The sequence below is a fragment of the Cyprinodon tularosa genome, unplaced genomic scaffold, assembly GCF_016077235.1.
Source record: "Cyprinodon tularosa strain WSP-4 unplaced genomic scaffold, ASM1607723v1 ctg193, whole genome shotgun sequence".
NCBI lineage: Eukaryota > Metazoa > Chordata > Actinopteri > Cyprinodontiformes > Cyprinodontidae > Cyprinodon > Cyprinodon tularosa.
Window position 1 is genome coordinate 482,997 of NW_024038694.1, and position 25,954 is coordinate 508,950.

Sequence of the window (25,954 nt, forward strand, 5' to 3'; positions counted from 1 at the left end):
TAAGAAATAGTTTGTCCAGATGTTTAGTGAGCAGAAGAACATATCAGTTTGGAGGAATTCCCACATGCTGTGTTGCTTCACAAACTCTATGCTGACCTCAAACATTAAACATCTACAAACTTGATCATTTCCCTGATGAGATTGGAGCATAAAAAGCTTCAGTCCCTTGTTTTCATTTGATGATTAACTTATTCATGTTACAGTAAACATGTCAAATTGCTAAAAAATGTATAATTTTATTTAATGGTATCCTGTTTCATTAAGCACAATTTTGAAAATGATTTTGCTAATAAGATTCAGGGACACTATTTCTGTGCAGTAATGTTTTATTTCAACTATACGTGCCGTGTTAAAAAAAAAATCAACAAAAATATGAAACCAGAAAAAGCATAATTATTTACACATTCACAGTACAACATATCTACACGCCCAAATACTCTTGAGACAAAATATACAGCCGGCTGTGCATTGATGGACAGCATTTAAATAAACGTACGTGAGATAGCATGGTCGGTCTGCACAGACATCAAAGACTGACTGACTGAAATATAAAGGCTTTAGTTTGTATTGCAACAAAAAGACCCAGGTCATATTGCAATGTACAAGGCAGTTGAGCAGTGTTTGAGTGTATGTCTGTGATGTCACTGTGCATGTGTAGAAAACAAAGCCCCAACACTGGTTAGATGAAGGGGAGAAAGCCTCTACATACAATCACCACTTGTAAACAAAATGTGGCTTTGGGCTAAACAGGCAACTGACACTCAAAAAATGACTGCAGAGGTCAACCAAATAATGTAAGCACTGCTACAAGAAATGAAACCACATTTGTCCTTTCTGGCCTTTAGAAAATAAAAAAAACTATCTCCCCTTAGGTTTTGGAAATTACATTGCCAAGAGCTTTCATCAGAACACTTGAAGTCTTTGTTAATACATTGGCTGTGAGAATGATGGGCTGTGTTTAGGCTTCCACACGACGGCGGAACAGCTGACCGCCCTACACCCCATAGTTATGAAAGTACATTCAGTTCATGGCATCACTTTGTTGTGGATATCACAAATCTTTGCAATACTGGCAGTAAAATGGAATACATTATTGAAACCTAATAAGTATTTTTCGCTCGACTTATTTGAGACTTAAACTCCTGGGTGGAATTAATTAGTTAATGGCTTCTTTTGACGACCTTGTCCTAAATTTCAGATTGTTTATATAAAAAAACGTGTTTAAAAAACATGTGATATGAACAGAGGACCAACTGACATAGCCTTCGACATATACTGTACTAATTTGTTTTGTAAATAAGGCACACAATGCACAGATTCAGGTTCACTTGCCTAAAAATACTTAAACTCCTTATTTATATTATTTAAGTATATACAGGACCTTGTCATTACCAGCATGACTTATTTGGACATATTAGTCAATGTTGAGCTGATTGTACACTGGCCATTGGTGGAAAAGCGCACCAGGAGCATAAGCTGTGGAGCTTGTGACACAAGTATCATATTGTTGCACTGTTCTAGGATCAGTTTTGTCAGTCTGCAATAGTATTATTGCAGGAGCAAACGTCTGGTAGACATGTTTTATAAGGGGGTTTAGCTTAACTGAATATTTGTTTGAAATGTCATTAAATAAAAGACTTTGGTTACTTTCACAGTGGTAGATTTTACAGAAGGAAAACAACAGGGTAGAAAATATTGTTTAAAAAGTTTTCAATGAGAAACATACTTTTAATAAAACTAGTAGATAGAAGACCAATAGAATTACTACATATGGGGAATAAAGAATACCATACATTTCAGTCTTGGAAAACATTTTAACCCAATGTTTTAGTCTAAACAGTGTGCTGAAGTGCTTAGATCAGTACTTTTCCACCTCTGTTTACAGTATAACACACATACTCAGAGACAAGCAAATGTCCACACACATAGCTGTTCTAGCAAGGCTGAGAAAACAATGCATTAATGATGAATACTTTGTCTTAAACCCATAGCAATAAATGTCAAGTCAAATTTCCCAGTGAGTTACAAAGTCCCTGCTTCTGCATAATCCCAACATAACTAACCTTAGCCAAACCCGACCAAATGATCATGAATGAATGACACAAAAATCTGTTCAGACTTGGTTCAGATTATAAAATTGGATTAAAAGACAGTGACTTAGGTCTTCCAACACATTGTAAGGTGCTTTTGCTGACTTGTGGCAACTCCCAAGACCTTTCAAAATATCTGCTTATCTGGTCAACTAAGACACATTCAAGCATTTGCCTCTTTTTCTTTGCTTGCTACTTTATTCAGTTGTTTAATGGTCAGATGCATCCAAAGCAGAATGCACATTATGAAAATTAACTTTCCTTTTTTCCAGGCGCATCACAACCATAGTTATCGCCTACCTCTTCTCTGTTCAGTTCACATTTGAGGGAAGACAGTGCTCAAGGGCAGTAACAACTGAGAACAATTCTCCAAGTATTCCACCACTTTTGCCCCTCCACGTATGTCACAGCAACCTGTTGAGCAACCTTGTACCTTACGTGGAAACAGGTAGCATCTAAGTTCAGGAACAATGGTGAGCAGCAAACTCACCATTGTCTGCTATTCATTTCCATGTGGCCACTGGGTGCAGGGAAGCAGATGGGATTGAAGGGAGCCTCAGTAGGTTTCTTTGGCCATGTGGTGTTTTCCCTTTTTCAATGCGAGTGAATGGGCGTATCATTTAAAGAGGACAAGCACCTCAAATTGATACACAAACACACACAAAGCCTTATCCCATCTAGACAGCCCAAGCCCTTGAGCACAAAGCTCTACTGATCAAGAGCTTACTTAGATATGTCCACAGTTGTCCAATTTAATAACTGTATTTATTAGACACTTTCATTTGTGGAGTCTGTGGAGGAAACCCATTGGGTTTTGGTGGCACATCTGGCTTTAATGATGGGGTCCTTTTAAGCCCTGTTCGGGGAAGCGAGCCATGCCCACTGTAGCTGCTCTGTCTGGAAACAGAAGGTAGGTGAGGTGAGTGCATCCCGGGTGCCACCATTGCACCATGAGAGTCAAGTCTTGAGGGGGGCGTTGGGGGCATATATCCTCCCCTATTCATACTGTGCTGACGAGACACAGATACCCCCATGGTTACTCCGTTTGTTGGGGTTGATAAGGACTGCCTGTGAGAGGCACTCCGGTGGAGTTGGTAACTCCCTCTTTGCCTTTCCAAGGTGCCCCCCATGCTCAAGCTTCCTGTGGGTGAAGTGGGTGTAGAGGGCATGGGCACATCAACCCTTTTGGTGGGGCTGTGTCTTGGTAAAGAGGACGAGGGAGAGTACAATGAAGCCTCACGACTGGGCACGGCTGGGGGTACTTCAGTTAGTTCCTCCATGGGCTCCAGTGTGAGGTGAGGCCTTGGACAAGGCCCCGATTCTTCTTGTAGTATGGCTTTGGGATTGGCCACAGAGTCATTGAGATGCTTTAGAAGATCATTTAGTGTATTCCTTGCATCTACAGACCTCTTCTGTTCTTTTCTGCTACCCCTACAATCTGGATTCTTCAGTTTCTTTTCAGATGAATGTGGTAAAGTTTCATCACAATTGTCCAGATTAGGCTCGTCATGTGTGGCATTTGGTAACACCACTGCACTGGGGATATTGGAGTGTCCCAGAGCAAGGTGAGGGTGGTTGGGATTTGTATTAGTAGGTGCAGGTGAAGAAAGGAACTGTGGACCCTTGGCTGATGGGTTGACCTCTTTACAGGATCCGCTGACTTTTCCATGAGCCTTTTCCCACTGGTTTTTTATGGGCTGTAAGCCTTTTTGCTGGAGAACAGGGGTGGATTCTGGTGTGGGCAGAGCGGCCAGCTCAGGGGGCTGACAGCTGTCCCTCAAGATCATGGTCTTGGTGTCACCATTGGGCGTATTGATGTCTTTACCATTGCTCAGCAGATTGGTGAAGAGCTTTGGAGAATCAATGTTGGTTTGGTACTCCTAAGAACATAAAAGTGGATGCAAAAAGGCAAGATCAGACACAGCTTTGTTAAATTTTGAAGTACATGTTGCCAAAACATGATGGAAGATAAATTAAATTGTCTGGTTTTACCTTTACAGGGCTATCAAATAGGCCATTAAGTTTAACAAAACTTCCAGTGGAGTCAGAACAGGAGGGTGCAGACTCTGTGTCCTTGTGGGCATGTCTTGGTTTATGGAGGACAGAGTCCCGATAGCAGAAAACGATGAGCCCGGCCAGGAGAGCCCCCATTAGAAAAGCAGCGAAGACGCAGGTGATGAGGATGTTCATGTGGACCATTTGGTTGCTTTCACCTGTATAGATATCCGATACACCTAAAATACAGTAATACACCTGTGAACACCCCAGTACAAACACTGGTCCCTGGGACTGTTAAATTACATTTACTCCAGAATATACCCAGAGCAGCTACTATACACAAATCCACTACGTTTAAAATCTCTAAACTAGTTCAAACCAGATTAAGGACAAAGGTGGTGAAAACTGACAGTCATTGTTTTGCACCCAAATCCATTTCGCCATCTACAGAAAGAGCGTATTAGTTCCAAAGTGTTGATTTGATCAGCCTTTAAGAAGAGAATGTGTCATGCATACAGCATCCACAGGTAAGAAGTGCTCCCTAATTTGTGATGGAGCCAAAGAAAAATTATTTTTCACTGTGGAAAATCGTTCAGGACAGAAAAGTAATGTTTGCATCCAAATTATTTGTGAAGCTTCTGCTCTACGAAGGTTTGTTAGTAACCACAGACATTGAAGGGAGTTAGTCATTCACTGTACAGCCATAGCAGTGGTCTGGGACAGGGGGCCCAGTCAATGATCTACCAGCCATGATAAACTGTCACTAAAGCTAGTTAACATATCTATGGAGGAAATAATGGTAAAATAAAAAAAAGAAAGGTTTTAAAACAGAGTTCATGACAACAAAGAAGGATAGTAGTAGTAATAAATAAATGATAGGAAGTAAATCATTTGCACGGAAAAAATTAAAATAAAAACACAAGGATTTACAGAAATGAAAGAGGTTACATAGAAAAAGCAATGTAAATAATACAGAAATTATGTGCATAGAGCACCTTCCACAGTTATTGGTATCCCTGGTAACGATAAACATTAGAAATAAGCCTCTTTCTCTACAATTCTCATGTAGGAGTTGAAAATTGTTGTTTGAAGAAAACCCCCAAACATTTTTTAACTGCTTCCCTGTTCTCATTTTCGGATATTGTTAAGTTAAGTTGTATCAATCTTTAATTTCTGATCTGACTTTTGTTATACAAACATTTAGATGATTATCAACTGGAGCCATTTGTTGACTTGTGAAATATAGCATACATCTTTTTTACTTAACAGACATGTTCTCTTACATTTCCATTCCATTCCAAAGAGAAGCTAAGAGAAATTGGGCTTTGTGTCATGAAATATTTATACCCTGCACAAACAGAAAATTATTGATTACCACTGCAACATTATAAAGGCTAAGATGAACTTCAAAAAAGAAACCCCTTTTGGTAAAAAATTTATTTTATAAGACCAAACATATGTACTCAAATATAACAGTTTTTTTTTTTTTTTTAGAAATTGCCTAATTGTTCCTTTTTTGTAATGCCAGTTGTTCTTATTGCATAAGAAGAGGCATTAAAAAATAGCTTTAGACATTATCTCTACCAAGGGTGTCAATAGCAATGGAAGATGGTTCTGTTATGAAAAAAATGTTGCTAATAACTATTAGATTTTGAAGTTTGATGGTCTTCCTATGAGCCTTACCCTCTGGCCCCCCTGGGAGAGAGTTTAAAGAATGAGATGTGGCTGGGTCATCTTGTAGCACAAAGCCTGAGCCGTAGTGCTCTGGTAGAGGCCCTGAGCTGGGGCTCTTACTGGGTATGAGTACTGGGGGATGTATGGGCTCACTGGGCTGGACAGTGACTGATGCAGATGAAAACTCCATGTCTGTGGTGACAAACAAACGGTTAACAAATAGTGCAGGTGAGTGGAAAGCATGTCACCCTAGTTAGTAGACATTAGCAGAGCATTTTTGAGAGAAAAAAAGATTTATTATTATTTATTTTTTTTTTTTTACATATAAAGACCAAACATTACAAATCTAAGTATTTTTAAACAGGTAGAAAAACACGAAATCACAGTTTTTGAGGAGTTGGTACACAACATTGGGGAGGCTAAGAGATGAACTGCTGGCATGCTTAAGGAAAGACAGATGTATTAGGAAAGGAAATGATGCAATGAGTGGCTATGTGCTGTGGGGAGAGCACCTATGTGGATCACCTTTTTTGAGATGGTGGATAATGAAGCGTTAGTAGTTTTTTGGTGCAGGAGATGAAAAGTAGAAATGAGGGAAAGAAAAACTGAACTCACTGAACTCAAGAAAAGAAACCAGTTGAGTAAAAGATCAAACTAACCAGAGGTAGGGTCGCCAAATGATTTGACACCTGGCGCTGAGGTAGTGCCCAAAAACACTAAAAGAATTAAAAGGACAAGAAATTAATTATAAGGGAATTCAGAAGTTCAAATAAAACCAAATGCTCACAATCTTCTATGAGAATAGATATTTAGCACTTCCTGGAAAAACTGGAAGCCCTCTGGTTCTGATCAATACGGAGGTTCAGCTGCGGTCATGTTTAGCTGATACGCATGAGGTGAAAACTACATTTAAGTAAGATGCTTGAAGACTATAATTTTCCAATTACAAGAGTAGAAATTATCATCTGCATAAGCTGAACATGACCTTTTCACTGTACATGTCCATGTTTGGGCCTCACAGAAAGCCATTGTTACAGACGGCCATGTACTGTATGTAGATGTGTGTGTTAATACTGCGAATAGACTCATGTAAGGGGTTAAGTTACTGGAGTGGTTACGGGTGTGCAGGCTCATGGTGTATGTAGAGATGAGTTTGTGTTTTACTTGTGTACAGAGTGTATAAGTGTGAGCATAAAAGCGTGTGTTTGTCCGCGATCAGTGGAACAGGATGGAAATGAGAGAGATACCTTGACAGTCTCCCAGGTGGGCAGTCTTCCCATATTCTACATCTTGCTCGTATCCATTCCTTCAAATACATAGCAGAACACCTGGCGATTACTATAAGAGTTGCCAATAAGTCGGACAGTTTTTTTTTCTCCATTTCTGAATATATTTTTTTCATTTATATTTTGCAGCCTAAGCTTGAACTCACAATAAACCAGGTTGTATTCTCTCACAGGCACCGTGGGCCTTCCAACCACAGTAAGGATCCCTTGATGCGATGCATGACCTGGCACACAAACACAGCCACACCCGGCTTAATAATTATTGAAAAAACGTTATCTTTTGTTAACAATTGAACATTAACCATCAAGCATAAAGTTAAACTGCTGTGATCCTCGTCCAAAAAACACCGCAATGAGGTCAAACACCCATGGGTGACAGTATAACCTCTCAACAAGAGCGGTGTCACTTACTTTTGGCAGGACGAGTGCCTTTCACAGCGGCTCAGAGGAATACGGATGACACAGCTTGAGAAGGCGACATAAAGGCTGTGTGTGTTGTTGTCCACATGCAGCGAGAGGACACGCTTGTCATCCGCACGGTTAGATGGGCACCTGGAAAGAGAAAGTGGACACCTGTCAGACAACTCAATCCTCTTCCTAAATCATAGAAAACTGAAACACTATTAGGTGAAACATTCTCTCAAAGCCCAATAGGCATTAAACCTTCTACACGTAGCACTTGAGATAATCTAGATTATCTAGAGATAATCACATGCACTGTAAACATTGTCGTGTGTTTTCATTTCAAGATTTTCTTACTCAAGAAACCGAAAGACACAAGAGGAAAAGAAACAGAAAAGGAAATCATTGAGACAGTAGAAGTTCAGAAGAGACCTACTTGGCCTTATTGAAGACGTCAATCTCCTCCAGCAACAGGCTGTCATTTAGGGATAAAGGGGAAGTCTTCGCTAAAACTTTGAGGACAATCCCAGACTCTGCTCCAATGAAGACCACAGTGTAGTTCTTGTGAGGTCCTGCTTGACTGTCTACAGCCAGCGCTGTTAGTCTGTACCTTTGGGAATAGCATTAGAGAAACATTGGAGATATGGTTATAATTATTATATATTTAATTTCTAAAGATAGTAATGAAGACAGCTCCAATGAAGTAGGTTTAATCAGAACTGTTAAATGGGTGTAAATCAGATATGAAAACTTTATGTAAAACCAAGTGCAATTACCTTAAATCAAAAAAATGTACCTAAATTCCTGTCTAGGATCACATGCTGAGCAACATTATCCCAATAGTTGTCATCTAACTGATCAGCTGCTGAAAACGACATAGTAACCTATTACTATGCCGTACTATTACCTATAACCTAACACCACTTTTCTTAGAGAAAGATAGCTTTTAATAAAGTAACTACAGGTTAAATAATAAAAAAAAAAATTACATTGTTTTCAGTGTTTGAATAACAAGTGAGTGCAGATCTTTCTCTTGTTTCTTAAACAAGAATTTATTAATACCTTAGATCTATAGAAAACACATGTGGGTCAAACATTACCATCTTTGGCAGGAAAGTCACAACACACATCTATACCTCCATAGGGATCAATCACAGATCCCACATAAAAGTAAATACAACCCAGTGGAAATAACAGGTGTTATCGTTTGTCTAAAGCTGGGCTTACACTGTACGATTTTTGCCCTTTGCGGGCCGATTTTCCAGTTGTGCTAGAATTTTTGCGGTCTGGCAGACTTTCAGCCTGATCATGCGTCGTGTAGTGTACAGGGAGTAACGAGGGGCAGTCAGCCTCTCACAACCACCACCAGGAATTGTGAGGTCAGAAGAAAATCAAACATGTTTGAAATTCAGTCGGCCGTCTTGGGCAAATAGCCCAATGCGCAAACAAGGATTCTTCTTCTTCCTCTCAGACGTAAACACAAAAGCATGGTGTGGGTGTGAGTGAAATGGAGTTCTTTCTGTAAAATGGACAGACGGTAGTAGCCACGTTTGCTCAGCCATGTCTTTGTCCAAATACGTCGTTGCCTTATCTTTTTAGGGCTTTCAGCACACAAAATTGCACAAATTGCTAAGGCAGCATATTTCCCTCTAGTGAGCTTCATATTCTTCTTCCACTCATTTGGCTTCCGGATAAACGATTCCAAATAGCATCAACTCACTGCGGAGCTGAGTCTGACGTGGTTTTTAGACGTATAGTGTGAGCATATTGCATCAGAGCGTCAGGTCGCACAGTGTGAGAACATACATCGTGAGCTGTAGCTGTGTGCAATGATCTAAAATATCCGACAGTATATGCCCGTCATTAGGGGGTGAAGGTTTTGTCAACTTTAATAGAATATAATAGAATAGACTTTCATTAACACCTCTTGTTTGGGGATAAAAAGAAAAAAATTGGGCTGCAAATATTTAATTGCACAAAAGAGTCGAGATATTTAGTCTATAAAGGCATAAGTTTGGTCACAGCTGTGTTTTTATATGCATGTTTTGTGTACTAAACTGCCATCCAGCACTGTTTGTCAAAGTTCCAGTCGTTTTAAACTTTGAAATCATTACTTTTACCATAGATATTTAGCTGAGTATCTATGGTAGTCATCTGCTTTAAGATTAATGCATAGCTGCTGCAATTCTTGTTCTCTCTTGTTTACCATTATGTAAAGAAGATAAAGAAATGGGACTCTGTGTGCTGCTGTTACTTGTCTTTTAGGCTTGAACATTTTAAAGCCTGAATTACAAATAGTTCCATTAATAAATGGCCAGAATACATATGTAAAAAAAAAGAATAAAAATGTCTAAAACAGGTTAGAGATAGCCACACACAAAATATAAATTTGTCAGTACTTAACACAAAACAGTGCTGTGTAATGTACTGACGTATGCCCTCATAAATCTGTTAGGCTCTTGTCTTTCCACTGACAGATGTTTTTCCATGTGTACTTACCGAACACGTGTCTTGGTGAACCAAGGCTCGTCCCCAATCGAAGGCACAGCTGTGTCCATAAGGGGGTGGGACTTGATGAACTGCAGGGTGTCATCTGGGAACTCCACAGAGCTCTTAAAGGATGCAGCTGGACCATGACCCGCACAGCTCCCAGGTCTAAGATATGAAGAGTGCACATGCACAGAGGGCAATAGGTCAAAGATCGGGCCTATACCATCAAACACCAGGGAAAACAAATGAATGACAAAGTGCAGAGAGAGTCTGGGGTGGGGATATGATGGGGTGGCAGGTGTCTTTTGGGCTATGGAAAAGGTCTCAGCTGGAATCATAAAATATACATATGCATGATTATACCTCATCAATGATTTACATGGGTAATGAGGTGCAACGTGGACTTTGTATTTTGGATGCAGGGCATGGCTGGCAATATAAGTGCCAACTGTAAACTGGCTAAATATTCAATGCATTTAATTATCCCAAATTAATAATTTAATCACCAGCAGATGGCAAATGTGTGCGCTGGATCAAAGCTAATAACCTGGTGGCTTGTTTGGGAAAAAGATTTGATTTCACTGGGTTTAAACATGACAAAGAAGGATTAAGAAAGAGAGAATCGAGGTGGTTAGCAGCTGCTGCTCACAGAAATTCAATGTTCAGTAACTCGTGTCATGCATTAACCGTTTCATTTCTCATTTCTGCCTTTTGTTGAAATTATATTTTGAGAAGTGGGAATATTGCTTTAAGCTCGAATTCTAACCGGGGTTTCGGGAGCTTCTCCTCCGGAAACGGCGTCCACACAGAGTCAGGGGTCTTCTGCTCCTTGAAGCGGCCCATGAATACTTTCTCTATGTCAGTCATGGAGAAGGCACACACTGCTGATCCTGGAATACTGCAGAGGGACAACAGACTAGTAAGAATGGGATAATTTAAGAAATATCCTTCCTGAATTGGATTTTTCAGGCTCACCTGTTCATCTGTGTTGTGAAAACGCCCACCACAGAGGGAACGCCATTGATGTCGATGATGTCAGTGATAGATTGAAGGACATCAAAGTAAAAGAAGGACTCCCCCGGCACAGAACAGTTCAGTCTGGCCTTCACAAAAGAGGTCCAGTGCTTCTCCAGCACCCGCTGTGACCCTCCAATGTCGTTTTTGCAGATTCGAGCCACTCGGGAATAAACAACCTGCGAGAAAAGAAGGTTGGAGAGAGGACTGAGGCGAGCGGAAAAGGAAGGCATCTCCGTGAGTGTCACTAAAAACACTTCAGGTTGCTGAATAATAAATAACTCCATCCTGTAGCGACTCAGCACAAATCACTTAACGCACACGCGAATATTTAACTCAGAGTGAGGAGATTGTTCGCTTAAAACTGAAACAAACATTTAAAAATGTACTTAAGGCAGCATCGTGTGAAAGCATGTTTGATTTTATATATTACAGAGGCAGAGAGCGTAAATGAGGTACATGAAAGAGTTGGCTTAGATGTTTTTAATAATTTACCAGTGCAAACCTCCATCAGAAGCCAGGTGACACCCCAGCATTAGTAGAGTTAAAATATTTAGTAGCTGGTGACTGATGGAAGATGCTGGTTTCCTGTGGCTTGGCAAGCCCAGCCCGGGATAAGATGCTCAAACGCAAAGCCGGCCTCAAACCCGGACTGTCCTAATTCCCTCTACAAGACTGTGTGTGATGGAGTGTAAGGGAGACACAAAGTCTGTAGGGGGTAAATCGTTCTTCTGTGTAATGGTTTTACATTAGGAAGACATTCCCAGTAACTGGTGGGTGTCGAAATTTCCCTTGCGTTGGGATGTGATTTACAGCCATCACCCCCAAGGCTCCTTTAGGGCAGCATTTCTAACACATCCGTCAATGAAAGAAATTCTTGCACACTATTTTTGAGGAATATTTAAGGTGATTTACTCAGCAGTTGAACTGTCTTACCTTTCCCAAATTGCTGTGTTCCACGGCAATCTCCCGGTAGAAAAAGTACACATAATTCCCATACTCTGCTGCATGCAGGAAATGTGGTTCTGAGGGGGAAAAAAGGAGAGATGAAGCCAGAGAGTTAAAGTGTATTTCTGCACCGTCACCACCGCCGTGCATGTTGAATATTTCAAAGATTTGTACACGGCCGTATATGACAGAGGTGACCTAGATTGCCTGGGAGAGAACAACCCATATTCCAGTGAAGCTTGGCAAGGCAGGAGAGTTCTCTATCACACCAAAAAAAGCTCTGACAGTCACGTACGTACACGCAATGGCACTGTGGGCATTTAGTATCCTGGCAGGTAGATGCATGTATTTTCAGAGAATTCAGGATGACTGATGGCAGTTTTTTTTTTTATAAAGTAAACTGGTTTTGCTGAATAAGTTTCCTTCTCTTCAACATTATTTCCTTCAGCTGGATGGAAATCAGCCATTGACATAAACCACCTTTAATTTTTTTATGTTTGATCAAGGAGTTTGGAGATGATTTTAATTATTACTCTAAGGTTTATTCATTTACTAGAGGAGTGTCTTTTTCCTTTAATTTGATTATATCATCTTACATTTTACAGAGCCATACCAAATGCAAAAAGAATCTGTAATTCCTGTCCATGGGTTATTAAAATATCGCAAGCATTAGTTACACAATGTCATATCTGGTTAATTTGTCTTAGATTTTACAATGAACTTCCAGAATACTTTTATAAAACAAGGAAGTGTTTAAGTGCGTTGAGGTAAAAGAGCTTAGCATGCTATAAAACCTGTTAGAAATTTATCTCAGTTACACCAGAGGGAAAATAAGTATCAAACACTGATAACTTATAATTTTAAACAGGAAATGACTGTTACTCCATGTAAAAATATAAGCTTACAGATTCTACCAAAATGGGCTTTCTTAGCACCTCAGCAGAATAGGATGCTGATCATTGCAGCTTGGTGCGGTTTTCTTGCAGTAATATATCATTAAAGGACCTGAACAGAAGTGCATATTGTGTTCACTTAATAAACATCCTTTTTAATAGGCTGGTATTATGTTTTAAAAGTTCCTTTTTGGGGCCAAATGTGATATTAACATTCGAGAAGCGGAGTTGTATTATTTGGAATCAATTAGAATGAAAATTAATATAATGATGCCTTGAAACATAGTGAACTTTGAGAAATAACTAATATAATATCTCAGTTTCTCTACTGGTTTCCCATTAGCTTTTGATAAAATTGCATTTAATTGAAATCGACCTGTACTGTGCCATATAATAGAAAAGTAAAAAGGGCTGTGGGCTTACCTTTGAGCCATTTTGAGTCATATTTGATGGTTCTCAGGGCTGATCCATCACCCATACTTCGATAGATGACAGAATCACTGGCCTGGAAGTCGGCAACCGTTGCAGAATACAGCTTTCCTTCTAAAAAGGCAAAAATTCAAAGACAAAAAAATCTTTAAAAAAAAAAAGAGAACGCACACATATCACTGCTCTTCGCTGCATTTCTTTCTTTTCTTTTATAAAGCTTAATTGGCTGAGCTGTTATCACTGCAGGCAGTTTTACTGTGGCAGAGACACAGAGGTGATAATGAGAACATAAGTAGAAACACATTACTCCTTCTTCTGCAAGACTAAATACTTTTGCGGGTGGGTGTGTGTTAGACCCGTACCAGCGAAAAGGGCCACGTTGGTTTGCTTGGAGTCGAACGGGCACCGCGCCAAACCATTTATCTCTTCCCCATCGAACTCGAGGTTATCCAGCTAAAGGAAACAAAGAAATCCCCCACACATCACATTAGATATAGGGGAAACAAACGCATATTCAAGTGATGCATAAATCAGTCAAATGAGCACTGTCGAATGTGATTCTAACACTAAAACTGACCCTGTAGTATCTGCACACGGGGTTGAAGCCATTGGTGCCGCAGATAAACACCAGGTCGTCATTTCTGGGAACCAGAACTTTAATAAAATTGTGGCACTCATCCTGAAATCAAACACACAACATTTTATAAAATCTGGCACCTTTCTTTTCTCATGATAGACACATTGCCAAAACCTTTTTTTTCTTGCATACTTACTCTATGTTTTCCCTTCACAGCACACATGTCTCTGTCACCTTGGCCTGATCGCCACGTTAACTTCTGTAAAGACCCACACGGTGCATTAGACACGTGCATGTCAAACAAAATACACAGACTTGCACTCAAATACACCCCCCCTCCCCATTTTCCACTCTCTCATTTTACAACCTGTCCGGTTGATGATGAATGGCTCAGTATTTTCTGTGGAGCCCTTTTAGAGATTGTGGGTTGAGAAAGCAGCTAGTGGTGAGAATCTTACCCGGTAAGAAATGATCTCATTCCTGTACGATTCTCTCAAGCTGACGAGGTACACCTGATCTCTGCAAACACACAACAACACAACACACATACTTCAGTCAGAAAAACCTCAGGGAATACCCTTAGAGAGGTAGAAAACAAATGGTTGTTTTATGGAAGAATCCTTTATCGTTTTTGAGTCTTTAAAGAAAGTACATGCAATGGATAAGTATGAGCTCATTTACATAGTTTTTAACTATTCTCTACTAATTTTCATTAGTGCAGATTTAGTTTTTGCATTGTACTTCCAAATTATATTATAGCACATACACTCATTTTATTTCATATTGTTGGAGGGATAATCTTAGGTGGCATTTTACAATGATTGACCAGTTATGTCTTGGGTTAATTGTAAAAAAAAAAAATCTAAATTATGATGTAAGATAACTACTGCAACATGTTACTTCTTAGAAATAAGAACTTTACTGTCTACAAGATAATATCTTGTGGTTTACAGCACGCCTCAACGACTACTAGCAAATGTCCAGCATATTCTACCATATCTCATATTTTATAGAAGAAGCTGACTGGAACTTGGTGTAATTTAGGACCATCCTGCCAGTCAAACTATATAAAAAATAATGAGACCAGGAAGGTGTTAAAATCTTACGTTTTCTCATTGAATGAGAGTTTATAAACTTGAACTGGAACACTTTGTAATCATGAAAAAACATTAAGACCCATCTTATGTATATATACTTATGTGTCCTGACTTACAGGTGCTGGTCATAAAATTAGAATATCATGAAAAAGTAGATTGATTTCAGTAATTCCATTTAAAAAGTGAAACTTGTATATTATATTCATACATTACATACAAACTCATATATTTCAGATGTTTATTTTGTTTAATTTTGATGATTACAAATGACAACAAATGAAAATCTCAAATTCATCATATCAGAAAATTAGAATATTGTGAAAAGGTTCAAAATTGATGGCCCCTGGTGCCACACTCTAATCAGCTAATTAACTCAAACCACCTGCAAAAGCCTTTAAATGGTCTTTCAGTCTAGTTCTATAGGCTACACAATCATGGGGAAGACTGCTGACTTGACAGTTGTCCAAAAGACGACCATCGACACCTTGCACAAGGAGGGCAAGACACAAAAGGTCATCGCTAAAGAGGCTGGCTGTTCACAGAGCTCAGTGTCCAAGCACATTAATAGAGAGGCGAAGGGAAGGAAAAGATGTGGTCGAAAAAAGTGTACAAGCAAGAGAGATAACCGCACCCTGGAGAGGATTGTGAAACAAAACCCCTTCAAAAATGTGGGGGAGATTCACAAAGAGTGGACTGCAGCTGGAGTGAGTGCTTCAAGAACCACCACACACAGACGTATGAAAGACATGGGTTTCTGCTGTCGCATTCCTTGTGTCAAGCCACTCTTGAACCACAGACAGCGTCAGAAGCGTCTTGCCTGGGCTAAAGAGAAACAGGACTGGACTGCTGGTGAGTGGTCCAAAGTCATGTTCTCTGATGAAAGTAAATTTTGCATTTCCTTTGGAAATCAAGGTCCCAGAGTCTGGAGGAAAAGAAGAGAGGCACTTCATCCACGTTGCTTGAAGTCCAGTGTAAAGTTTCCACAGTCAGTGATGGTTTGGGGTGCCATGTCATCTGCTGGTGTTGGTCCATTGTGTTTTCTGAGGTCCAGGGTCAACGCAGCCACATACCAGGAAGTTTTAGAGCACTTCATGCTTCCTGCAGCTGACCAACTTTTTGGAGATGCAGATTTCATTTTCCAACAGGACTTGGCACCTGCACACAGTAACAAAGCTACCAGTACCTGGTTGAAGGACCATGGTATCCCTGTTCTTAATTGGCCAGCAAACTCTCCTGACCTTAACCCCATAGAAAATCTATGGGGTATTGTGAAGAAGAAGATGCAATACACCAGACCCAACAATTCAGAAGAGCTAAAAGCCACTATTAGAGCAACCTGGGCTATCATAACACCTGAGCAGTGCCACAGACTGATCGACTCCATGCCACGCCGCATTGCTGCAGTAATACAGGCCAAAGGAGGCCCAACTAAATACTGAGTGCTGTACATGCTCATACTTTTCATGTTCATACTTTTCAGTTGGCCAACATTTCTATAAATCCTTTGTTTTTATTGGTCTTCAGTAATATTCTAATTTTCTGATATGATGAATTTGAGATTTTCATTTGTTGTCATTTGTAATCATCAAAATTAAACAAAATAAACATCTGAAATATATGAGTTTTTATGTAATGTATGAATATAATATACAAGTTTCACTTTTTAAATGGAATTACTGAAATCAATCTACTTTTTCATGATATTCTAATTTTATGACCAGCACCTGTATGTCCAGTATTGTTAAAATTATATATACATATAAAAACACAGAGGTTAAAGAATGATTTTTATTATTTTCAATGTGACCTCTCTTAAGGCCCTGGATGTGCTCTAGCATTCACATTAACAAAGGATCAATAAATTAGATCAAATAACAGCAGGGATGTCAGTCCTGGTGCCTGGTTTAAGAGGGAACGTTCTGTTCATCAGTACTAATTAAGGAGGCTGTGGATGGTTAAAAGGTAATAATTCAAGTGTTTTTTTAGTGGATGAATATAGAATATTGAAACACTTTGATTAAAGCAAGACAGCAAACATTTAGCACTTACTTTCATGTTAATAATGTATTTTCAAAAAGAGCCATCAGCATGACTTATGATCAACCCTGGGTCAAAAACTTCCTGTTTCATTTTTACTGAAAACACAAACCGTCAGGAATAGAATCCACCCGACACCAAACATGTGTTGGTGGCTGCAGGGATTTTAGTGGAGCAACACTTTATATTGTTGATGTTTAAGTAATTTCCTGCTACAATGTTAGTGCTAGGAGCCACATTAATTCTACTGCCCATAAATTAAAAAAAAGACAAGTAAAGATGCCAAAAAATCCCTGAAAGCACGTCAGACCGCCATGATGGACGCCTTCACTGAATCGATACCAGCCATATACATCAGATCTTGAAGCCACAGATCCAATAACACTAAGAGCTTTTTCACCCTGGTGCTTGTGTTCACTTGCCAAGCAGTGACTGAATATATTGATGTTTGGGGGGGGGGGGGTTTAAAAGGGAAAGACGACAGATTGGAATATAGAAAAGGTGTGTGCGTTAAAAATACCTGCCAGCGATAAATAGCGTGTCCTGTATCTTGGTCATCAGCTGAAAGTCGAGGCGATGCTGTGAGTCGTTGACAGAGGGCCTGCCTCTGAACACAGGGTACCTCCGTGTGACTGCAGGGAAATCACACCCATTAGAAACGTATTAAATCTCACCCCTTGCTTCAGTTTAAACTTAATTAATACATTGATCTGCAATGAAAACATGATGCAAACAAATAATATAATGTGCAAGTTCTCAAACCCTTATATCATTAACTGCTGTTTTTGCTTTTTCTTTTTTTGTACAAGTGCATGATGGAAATGGAAATAAAATGCCCCCATTTTTACAACTTCCCCTACAGCAGAGTGATTTTATGAATATGGCGCCATACTGTGTGAACTGATGACACAGCAACAAGGATGAGTTTTTCATGCATTTGGTGTTAATTCAGTGTGGTAGGTTAAATGAGTAGAAAGTGGATGTCAGAAGGCAGAAGGGAGGGCTGCTTCAGCAGGTGATATGAACAACAGCCAGTTTCTACTCACAGTGAGCATCAACAACGTCGAGGGGCACGATGTCCTCCGGGAAGCTGACTGCAAGGAGAGTTTGTGAAGCTGCCAGTAACAGCAGAAGCTCGCTGAGCAGAAGCGCAGCTCCCTGGCCCATGGCTGCTCACAGACGACACTTCCTGTTTCACAATCCTGGAGATGTTACCTGGAGACATTAACAAAATGCATGGTTGTTACTTTTCAACGTATAATAGATTTTATGCTCTAGCTCCATGGCGAGGTCAACTCTGATCCTATGAGAAGCATGTGAAACACCGCATGCTAAAAGCTTCTAAAGTTTGGTTAATGACATAAGGATAAAAACTTAACACTTCCTCTGATTTATTGATGACTGGGTAGTCGGTGGCGAGGCTTGGCCACTTCACCCACAACCTCTCGCTGCATCTGCTGTCTAAGGGAAGGTCAGCCAACTTACTGGTGGGGCTTCTCGGTGTGTGTTGGATGCAGCGGAAGTCCCCCCCTTTGAGAAATGCGGTGGGCCTGCTGTCGCTGTACATCTGTGCTCTGATTGGTTTTACTTGGCCAGACCCTGCACTAATCACCACATTGCAGCTTCATCACCTCTGGTAGCGCATCCTCTGCTCTGACCTTAGCAGAGTTTTATCAGCACTCTGCTGGCAGGGATCACTCCAGCCTTTATGGGGGGTTGGTCTCTGTTTTTTTTTCTTCTTAATCTTGCAGCACAGTGATTCCCTCAATTGTTTCCGCATTACAACATATGGGGTCGTTTTGATGAGCTGTAATTTTATTAGACAATGGTTTGCATCGTGCCTGATTGCAGATATATTATGTTAATGGCTACACTGGCAATAATTTATCACGGTTGTGGCAGGGGGGAGTTTAAGTGTGTAAGTTGGTGTATGGAAGAGTACTTTGGGGACAGACTGTGTCTGTGCATATTAATGACTGATGTACATTCAAATATTTATAAGGAAAACAAATTATTCATGGAGGTAAAGCCTGAACGGATATAAACAATTTACTGGGAGACGTCACACAGGCATGGGAATGGATTAGCAGGGGGAGCCCACTGAGATGCCCAGGCTGCACATACAGAATCATGCTTTCAAATGCTATAATGCAAAGACAGCGCTGGAGCACGAATGCATAAAAACACACACCCGCACACAAAGTATTGACTCATTTTTCAATTAGCCCCAAAGCACACCTGCTCCACTGCTGTCTGTGAGCCCAGCCCCGCCAAGCCATTAGCGCTTTGATTGATCCACACAGGAAACATCTCTGATCAGCAGCTAGAAAAGAAAAATCTATAGCCCTTACCTCAATCACTGTAGCCAAGTTAAGACATTGTAAACCAAAATCTGATTACTTCATCTTGTCACAAGAATTGCATATTTGATGCGCACGCTCCTGGCATATTTCGAGTAACCTATGACACGTGATTGTCAACTCTCCAATTAGACGGTGAGATTTTTTATAAGAACAAAAGCCTTCTGTGGGTATGCAGAGCACATAAAGCCCCCTTTATTCTAACACATTGATATAAAACATGATGCTTTCCAACCCTAATTCTCTGTTGATCTAAACAGTTACTGCTGGATGATCAAAGAGGAGGGTCGTTAGCTGGAATCGGAGTAAAGCCCATGTGTTTTAGTCATAAGCAGTGTATAATCATGGCTATTCAGCACTCTGTGGGATACTGAGGCCTTTGAAAGAGCGGTGTCATTAACTCTGAGTAATGCAATGCCTATACGAGATGATGCTTAAGCTTCATCAGTCCACATAATAGTTAAATTAGGGGTTTGATGTCTCAACAGAAATTGGTAGATTTATGGGGACCAAAGAGATGTTTTCATAAACGAGCCGCAGAGGTTTGCCAAGCGTCTGTTAAAATCGTAATGTAAATGAGAAGTAATATTACTGCCCCACAAATAAATCTGCATGTGTTTTCCTTAAAAGCATCACATCATTTTTTTTATTTTATTTTTTACCTGGTTTTGATGCTCATCCATTGAAATTTGTGCTATTTTAGAATCGAATGCAATAAACTGCTGAGTTTCCAAAGAAAAAACACCGGACAGAAATAGATACGAAATGCTCGATGGCAAAAAAAAAAAATGGGGAGCTATAAAAAGTAAATAAACTGAGCTCTGCAGTTATACTTTATAATGCTTTCATGAAAACTGCAGGCTGTTCACATATCCCAAACTTGGCGGTATCCGCAGGTAGATCATTTCCTGACTTGTCAAAAATCTACAGTCCTTCTCTTTGTCGCCTCTTCAAAAGCACTCCAACTCACACCTTTTTTTTTTTCTTATACTAAACAATCCATGAGAAAAACCCTCCGGGCTGAACCTAAAATACAATCTTCCTTTTACAGCTGCAGCCAATGAGTTTTGCAAAAGCTTTCCATAGAAACTTTAGTGTAAGGTCAGTGATTAAAAATGAACTCTCATGCTCTTATGACGGCAGTTTGTTTTCAGTTGCCTTCACGCTTTCTGGTCCCTACCCTTCAGGGTGTGCATGTGTCTGTGTTCAGGAAGGTGTGTATGTGCATGCATGCACATAGAAGTCTAGAGACGCTCGGCTTGTCACGCAACTCAGTGCCATTCAGCGCTGCCTCGCTCTGCCTCTGTTATTACAGGCTTTTCAGTGTCCAACAACCACGCACTTTCACTGCCGATATCGCTGGCTCCGGTCCACAGTTTCTAGCATGGGGAGAGGGGCTGAGAGGGGGGAAGGGATCTGTCGGATTTCTGTTTCTGCTGACAGCGGGTGACTTGGGTCTCTGGTCCAGTTATGGTGGTTTCAGCACCAGCTTTAATTTTTCAAGCTTAAAGGGACAGATTAACACTTATCCTCCTCTTAGCTAGGGGTTTTCACTGGCACAAGAACCTCACCTCTAATGTGGCACTGCATGGATGTTGTGTTTTTTTTTTTTTTTGCAGGGAGGTACTTCTGGGAGGAACTGGGAATAATAAAAAGGATTGAAAACAACAGCAGAGCGTGAGATTTTGTAAATTGAGTGTGAATGCGTTGGGTGGATGTAATCCCAGCAGAACAATAGCTGCTCCTGCTGCTGCTAAGGGCTCCTCGGCTTGTCATCTCGCACAACACGAGCTGTGAACTTAAAACAGGAAATCAGATAACTCAGGAGTTTAGTTTTTGGCATTTCTCTACACACTATGCATGTTTAAAACACATGCAGGCATGTGTGACTTTAGGCCTGAAGCTGTGTACATCCTATAACTTGGCTTTCGTCTGCTGACTCGTTTGCCTCGGGAAATTAATCCAGATGAAGCCTGGTTGAATCAGCCAGATGATTAGAGCAGCTACCAAACAGGCAAACAAGTTATCTTTTCCCTTCCTACTGCAGTGAGAGCACTACCCATAACTAGCAGCTATTAAAACCATAATTACTTCTCACTTGCTTGGTTGACTTGTTGCTTCAGAAATTTGTCATTAAGGGAAGCTTTGCCTCCCTCAATGCATGCTTCCTAACTTGCCCTCAATAGTTTGGTGAGCAGAGGAGTGAAACAGGAGAAAGGCTGCTCTCAGCAGTAGTTCTACACAAAAGCTTTAAGTTGCAGGTGTGACCAAGAAACAAAAGGGGGCTTTGGGCACTAGAACACAATGGAGCCCCACCCCCCACCCAGCAGATCCATGTTTATTGGATGTTTAGGGGACTTGTTATGACTAAACAAATAAACTGGAGCCAAATGTTTCACACATGGTCCCAGTTTTACCGCTCTGTCTATTTAACCCAAACAATCACTGATATAAGGGAAACCATACAGGGTTAAAAGTGATCACTGGATGGTTTAATGGCGGCCGTTCCGGGGTTACTGCCGACTTTAAAGGAGGTTAACAGTGGTCGTTCTGGTCACCGAGCCCTGACCCTGTGTCCAGCCAGGCAAGGGCGGACACTCAACCAGCTGTGCTGTTGGAAAAAGAGGAAAAAACTGTGGCTTGTTATGTTTGAACTGGCCATGGTGGCGTTCCACTCCTACATCCAGTTTGTAATTACTGTATGAGCTAAGCTCTGTGATCTCAGTGGCAAGAGTTCAGATCCTTCAGGGATTTGGGTTTATTTCTAAAAGAGAACACAGGTTGGCAGATATAGAACCTGCGCTTAGATCATGCATTAATATCATGTTTATTTCAAACTTAAGAGGCATCTTGTCAATGTAGAAAAAATATAATCATGTAAAAAAAAACACCTCCTGTTGCTTTTTAATCAAATTTACCCCATTTATATAATAGATTTTTTTAAATAATCAAGAACCTTCCTCTTTAAGATCCCACTATTTCTTCTCTCACTCTTAATTTGCACACTTTCAGTGTGAATCTTTTATCCCAGTCCTGGCTACAAAATCCAACCCTTTGCTCTAATGGATGCATTGTGCAAACCCGAATATAAAGGCATCCGAGTTTTGTCCGTGTAAATCCTTTCATAGCCCTTTAGTCCACATGTTGGACTCGTACAAAAGAACAACAAAGACGCGGGGGACAGCGGTGGAGTGACAGCGGTGATGGGGCTTGGTTTTCTTTAACTGCGCTTTATTCATGTCCACAGCTTGGCTTCCTCGCCTATTTGGGTCGGAGCGCTTCTGCTGTTTACTATTCTGCAAGAAGATGGCTTAGGAAAAAAATGCTTTAAAAATAGCAGAGGCATCAGAAAAGGAAACACCTTCCTGGTAACTGTCCGCCCATCTCCTCTTATTGTTTAACAGCCATTCCCGTCATGCGTACACAGCCAACAGAAGTTGGTTTAATAAAAATAAAATTAGGGGAAAAAAACTTTAATCATATTAACTTAAAAATAATAATAGTATGATTCAAACTAATAATACAAAATATAATAATGACTTTTTATGAATGAAAAAGACGTTTGAAGATAAGATTACGCACGGATTTAAAGGGCTGTAACCAGGCGTTAGTTTTACAGCAAATTGCCAACTAGGATTACTTTCATTACATGCGTATTTTATGTTATTTGGCTTTTTAAATAAAGAATAATTAATGTGCGCACAGGGCTATTTGAAACCCAATGAATTAGATTCTTATTGATAAAACAAAAAAATAAAAAACATCACACCAGACCTACCTTAAACAGCCGAATTGACGCGCGAATGAGATACTCCGAATGAATGTTATATTCCTTTGATAATCCATGTGCGTAAAAAAGCCCAGCCTGATATTCCTGTTGTTTTCAGCTCCATCCAGAACCCCACTCTTTCCCCTCTCTTTCATCCAGATGCGCTGGCTGATTTTTCGGCTCCGATCTCCACATTCAGGAGCCTTCTGACTAGGGCTCCGTTCCCGGGGCCCCCCTGGCTCTCTGATGAGTGATCTTCAAAGCTCTGCCACGACCACACAGCCCCCCCTCCCTCTCTCTCTCTCACACACACCAGCCCCTTCCACTACGATTAACTTTGGAAACCAGAAGAAGGGCACACACAGGACTGATGCTCCCCTATACTATCCAGCAGCGCGCAAAAACAGCTACAATGACTCACATTGACCAGACTACCCATGTGGTCTATTTACCTTTAACATTTCCAATAATTGGTTCCTGTTAATTATGTTATATCACTAAAGTTTACAAGCAACCATCTAAGCCAATGTGATCCCTCCTCACTTATACAGACTATGGAAAGACGCTTCCAAGCTGAGCAGATTCATTTTGCGACCTCTACTAAAGATAATCCCACTATCTTCCTCCTGCAACCATCAGTTTTCCCAGATCGGCACTGCTTATCGGACAGGAGGAATATATATTAGTTTTAAAGGTAAAGACCTCTCTCTAGCCCCCCTCCTCCCCCATCGACTTTCACCATACAGTGTGGCGCAACAAAAGTACATCCACTTCTCATCTGCAAGGGACTCACCTCATCGGAAATGTTTATTTTATATCCTTTTACGCGCTGCAGGGTTTAATCCAGAAAACGGGGAAATCTCTTGCGCGTCGTAGTGAATCAACTTCTTCTGGCTGGGAGGAAAACAAACTAATGCACGGCAAATGGTGTAATTCGACCCGAGCGAAGTCAATCCATCCAGTGCGAGGAGTGCAGCCTACCAATAAGCAGCGCTCCTGCTCCAGTCCCTCCCCCAGTCATCCATCTCGCCTCGGTTGGTTTGGGCTTCTTTCTCTATGTCTTGCTCTGGCTTCCTCCCCTTTCTTTCCTAAAGCCAAGAGAGAAAGGAAAATTGCCCCCCCTCCCCATTTCAGTGCTGTGTGACCCTATATTACCCCCCCCCCCCCCCCTCCGTAATCTTTAAACACCATCCCCCCACTCCAATCCAGAAAGAAGGGTTCTCTGTTAAAATCATTTCAGCTGAGTTTTGTCAAGTCAGTTAAACAGTTTAGGACATGTTTGGATAAAAAGCTCAAATTTCTTTCTCCTTGAACATTAGGCGCTTTCTTTTTTGAAACTAGTTTTGTGTAACTAGTTAATTGAAAGAAAATAATATATATGGTAAATGTTTTACCAATGCCTTCCAGTTACTCTTTTCTGTTTCATTTCTAAATAAAAAATATTACGATCTTAATAAATTCAAAAAAGTTTTTTTGAATTGAAAGATTTTCTTACATTTAAAGGTAAATCAGAAGATCTTGATTTTCACACTTATGTTTGCATATTCACAAACAACTCTAAAATATGGGATAGGTTATGATCTCTCAAAAAGGATATAGGTCCGAACATTTTACACCAGGTTAACAATGATAAGTTAACAGGCAAGACCAAAATTAACGTTTATAATCTTAATGTGAGCTAAAATGATCTAAATGTGACTAATAGGACCACATTTCTCTCTCATATTAGTACATATCTGATGTTGTTCAAAATGTTGCATTTCAGGGACTTTAACATCACTGTGTGGCAGTGAAGCAATATTTTCAGAGGAGTCTCACTAGCTGCTGCCAGCATTTCCTATGCAACTGTCGCCATCTCTGTAAATAGCACCCAATGTTAACATTAACATAGTTTAATGGGTTCATAAAACAGTTTTCCTTCTTAGGGTTGAAGATATTTGACCCATTTAATCAACTATGAGTGAGTCGATGCAATCAACTGGTTTTGCTTAGATAGAAAACTTTGAATCAATTTGACTGTATGATCTGGTGAACTGTAAAGTGCCTTGAGATGAACTGTGTTGTGAATTGGTGCTATATAAATAAAATAAACTGAACTAACCTTGGGCTCATCCCCCAAGGACTAGGTTTATTTTAAATGAAGACAACAATAGTTAGAAGCTAAACTATCTTCTCATTTAACCTTTTTTTTTTAGCAGCTTTACAACTTATGCATTTTTTGTGTTTATGTAAACATCAGTGTGAGTATCTTCTAGTTTACATGTGAATGTGAAGTGGTCACCTAAAGTGACAAGTCGTTCCGGTCCAGTCTGCAAGACCAGACAAAGGAAGCCCATTTTCACAGTGTTAGAGAAGCAGGTTAGCAGATGTGTGAGAATCTACCCCGCATGAACTTCCTTGTCCACACGCTCCTTACATCCCCCATTATTCGCTCCAATACTCTGATCTGCATCTCAATACTTGCTGATCCTGGTTTGGCATGTTTTTGCCTTAGCTTGCTCCACCCTCGCTTCCTCATTTTTCGCTTCTTCATTCTGTCTGTTCTTTTACAGGGCCTTTCTTCTTCAAAGGTGCCACATGCTGTTGTTCTCAAATATTGTCTGAACTCACGGAGGTTATCTTGGCTGATGTGCTTTCTTTCTTTGTTTATGTGACTTTCAGTCAGTGTCCTCTTGCCTTTCTCTGCACCATCTAATCATTCTGGTGTCGCTGTCAGTCCTGCTTACATCCGTGTGCCATCCCGCTCTCCTACGGGGACTGAATCAGCATGAGATTCTACGTACGAGAGGATATATCGCATAGATAAATCAATGTGCCCCGCAAAGGGAGGTCGTATCTGTCAAAGTGGATGAATAAATATATGGACCTGTGGGTGTGCAATAATTGGCTT

General features: G+C 40.4%; 1 protein-coding gene across 5 annotated transcripts; it reads right to left on the minus strand.

Annotated features, from left to right (window-relative positions):
- Positions 1-309: 309 nt before the first annotated feature.
- Positions 310-24,036, minus strand: sema6dl (sema domain, transmembrane domain (TM), and cytoplasmic domain, (semaphorin) 6D, like). 5 transcript variants are annotated; one of them, XM_038283377.1, is made up of 20 exons: positions 23,858-24,035; positions 17,982-18,150; positions 17,456-17,567; positions 14,260-14,320; positions 13,998-14,060; positions 13,802-13,903; positions 13,587-13,677; positions 13,219-13,338; positions 11,891-11,979; positions 10,916-11,133; positions 10,707-10,838; positions 9,950-10,105; positions 7,887-8,060; positions 7,460-7,600; positions 7,195-7,272; positions 7,010-7,068; positions 6,422-6,478; positions 5,772-5,954; positions 4,083-4,324; positions 310-3,970 (listed from the first exon to the last, which is right to left on the minus strand). In XM_038283377.1, the coding sequence occupies exons 2-20, from the start codon at positions 18,100-18,102 to the stop codon at positions 2,843-2,845; spliced, it is 3,327 nt and encodes a 1,108-aa protein (XP_038139305.1). In that variant the 5' UTR covers positions 18,103-18,150; positions 23,858-24,035; the 3' UTR covers positions 310-2,842. The 5 variants fall into 5 exon arrangements, with proteins under 5 accessions (XP_038139305.1, XP_038139306.1, XP_038139304.1 ...); XM_038283376.1 differs by lacking the exon at positions 23,858-24,035 and adding an exon at positions 23,074-23,327 and having other exon boundaries at positions 2,843-3,970; XM_038283378.1 differs by lacking the exon at positions 6,422-6,478 and having other exon boundaries at positions 23,858-24,036.
- Between the last annotated feature and the right edge of the window lie 1,918 nt (positions 24,037-25,954).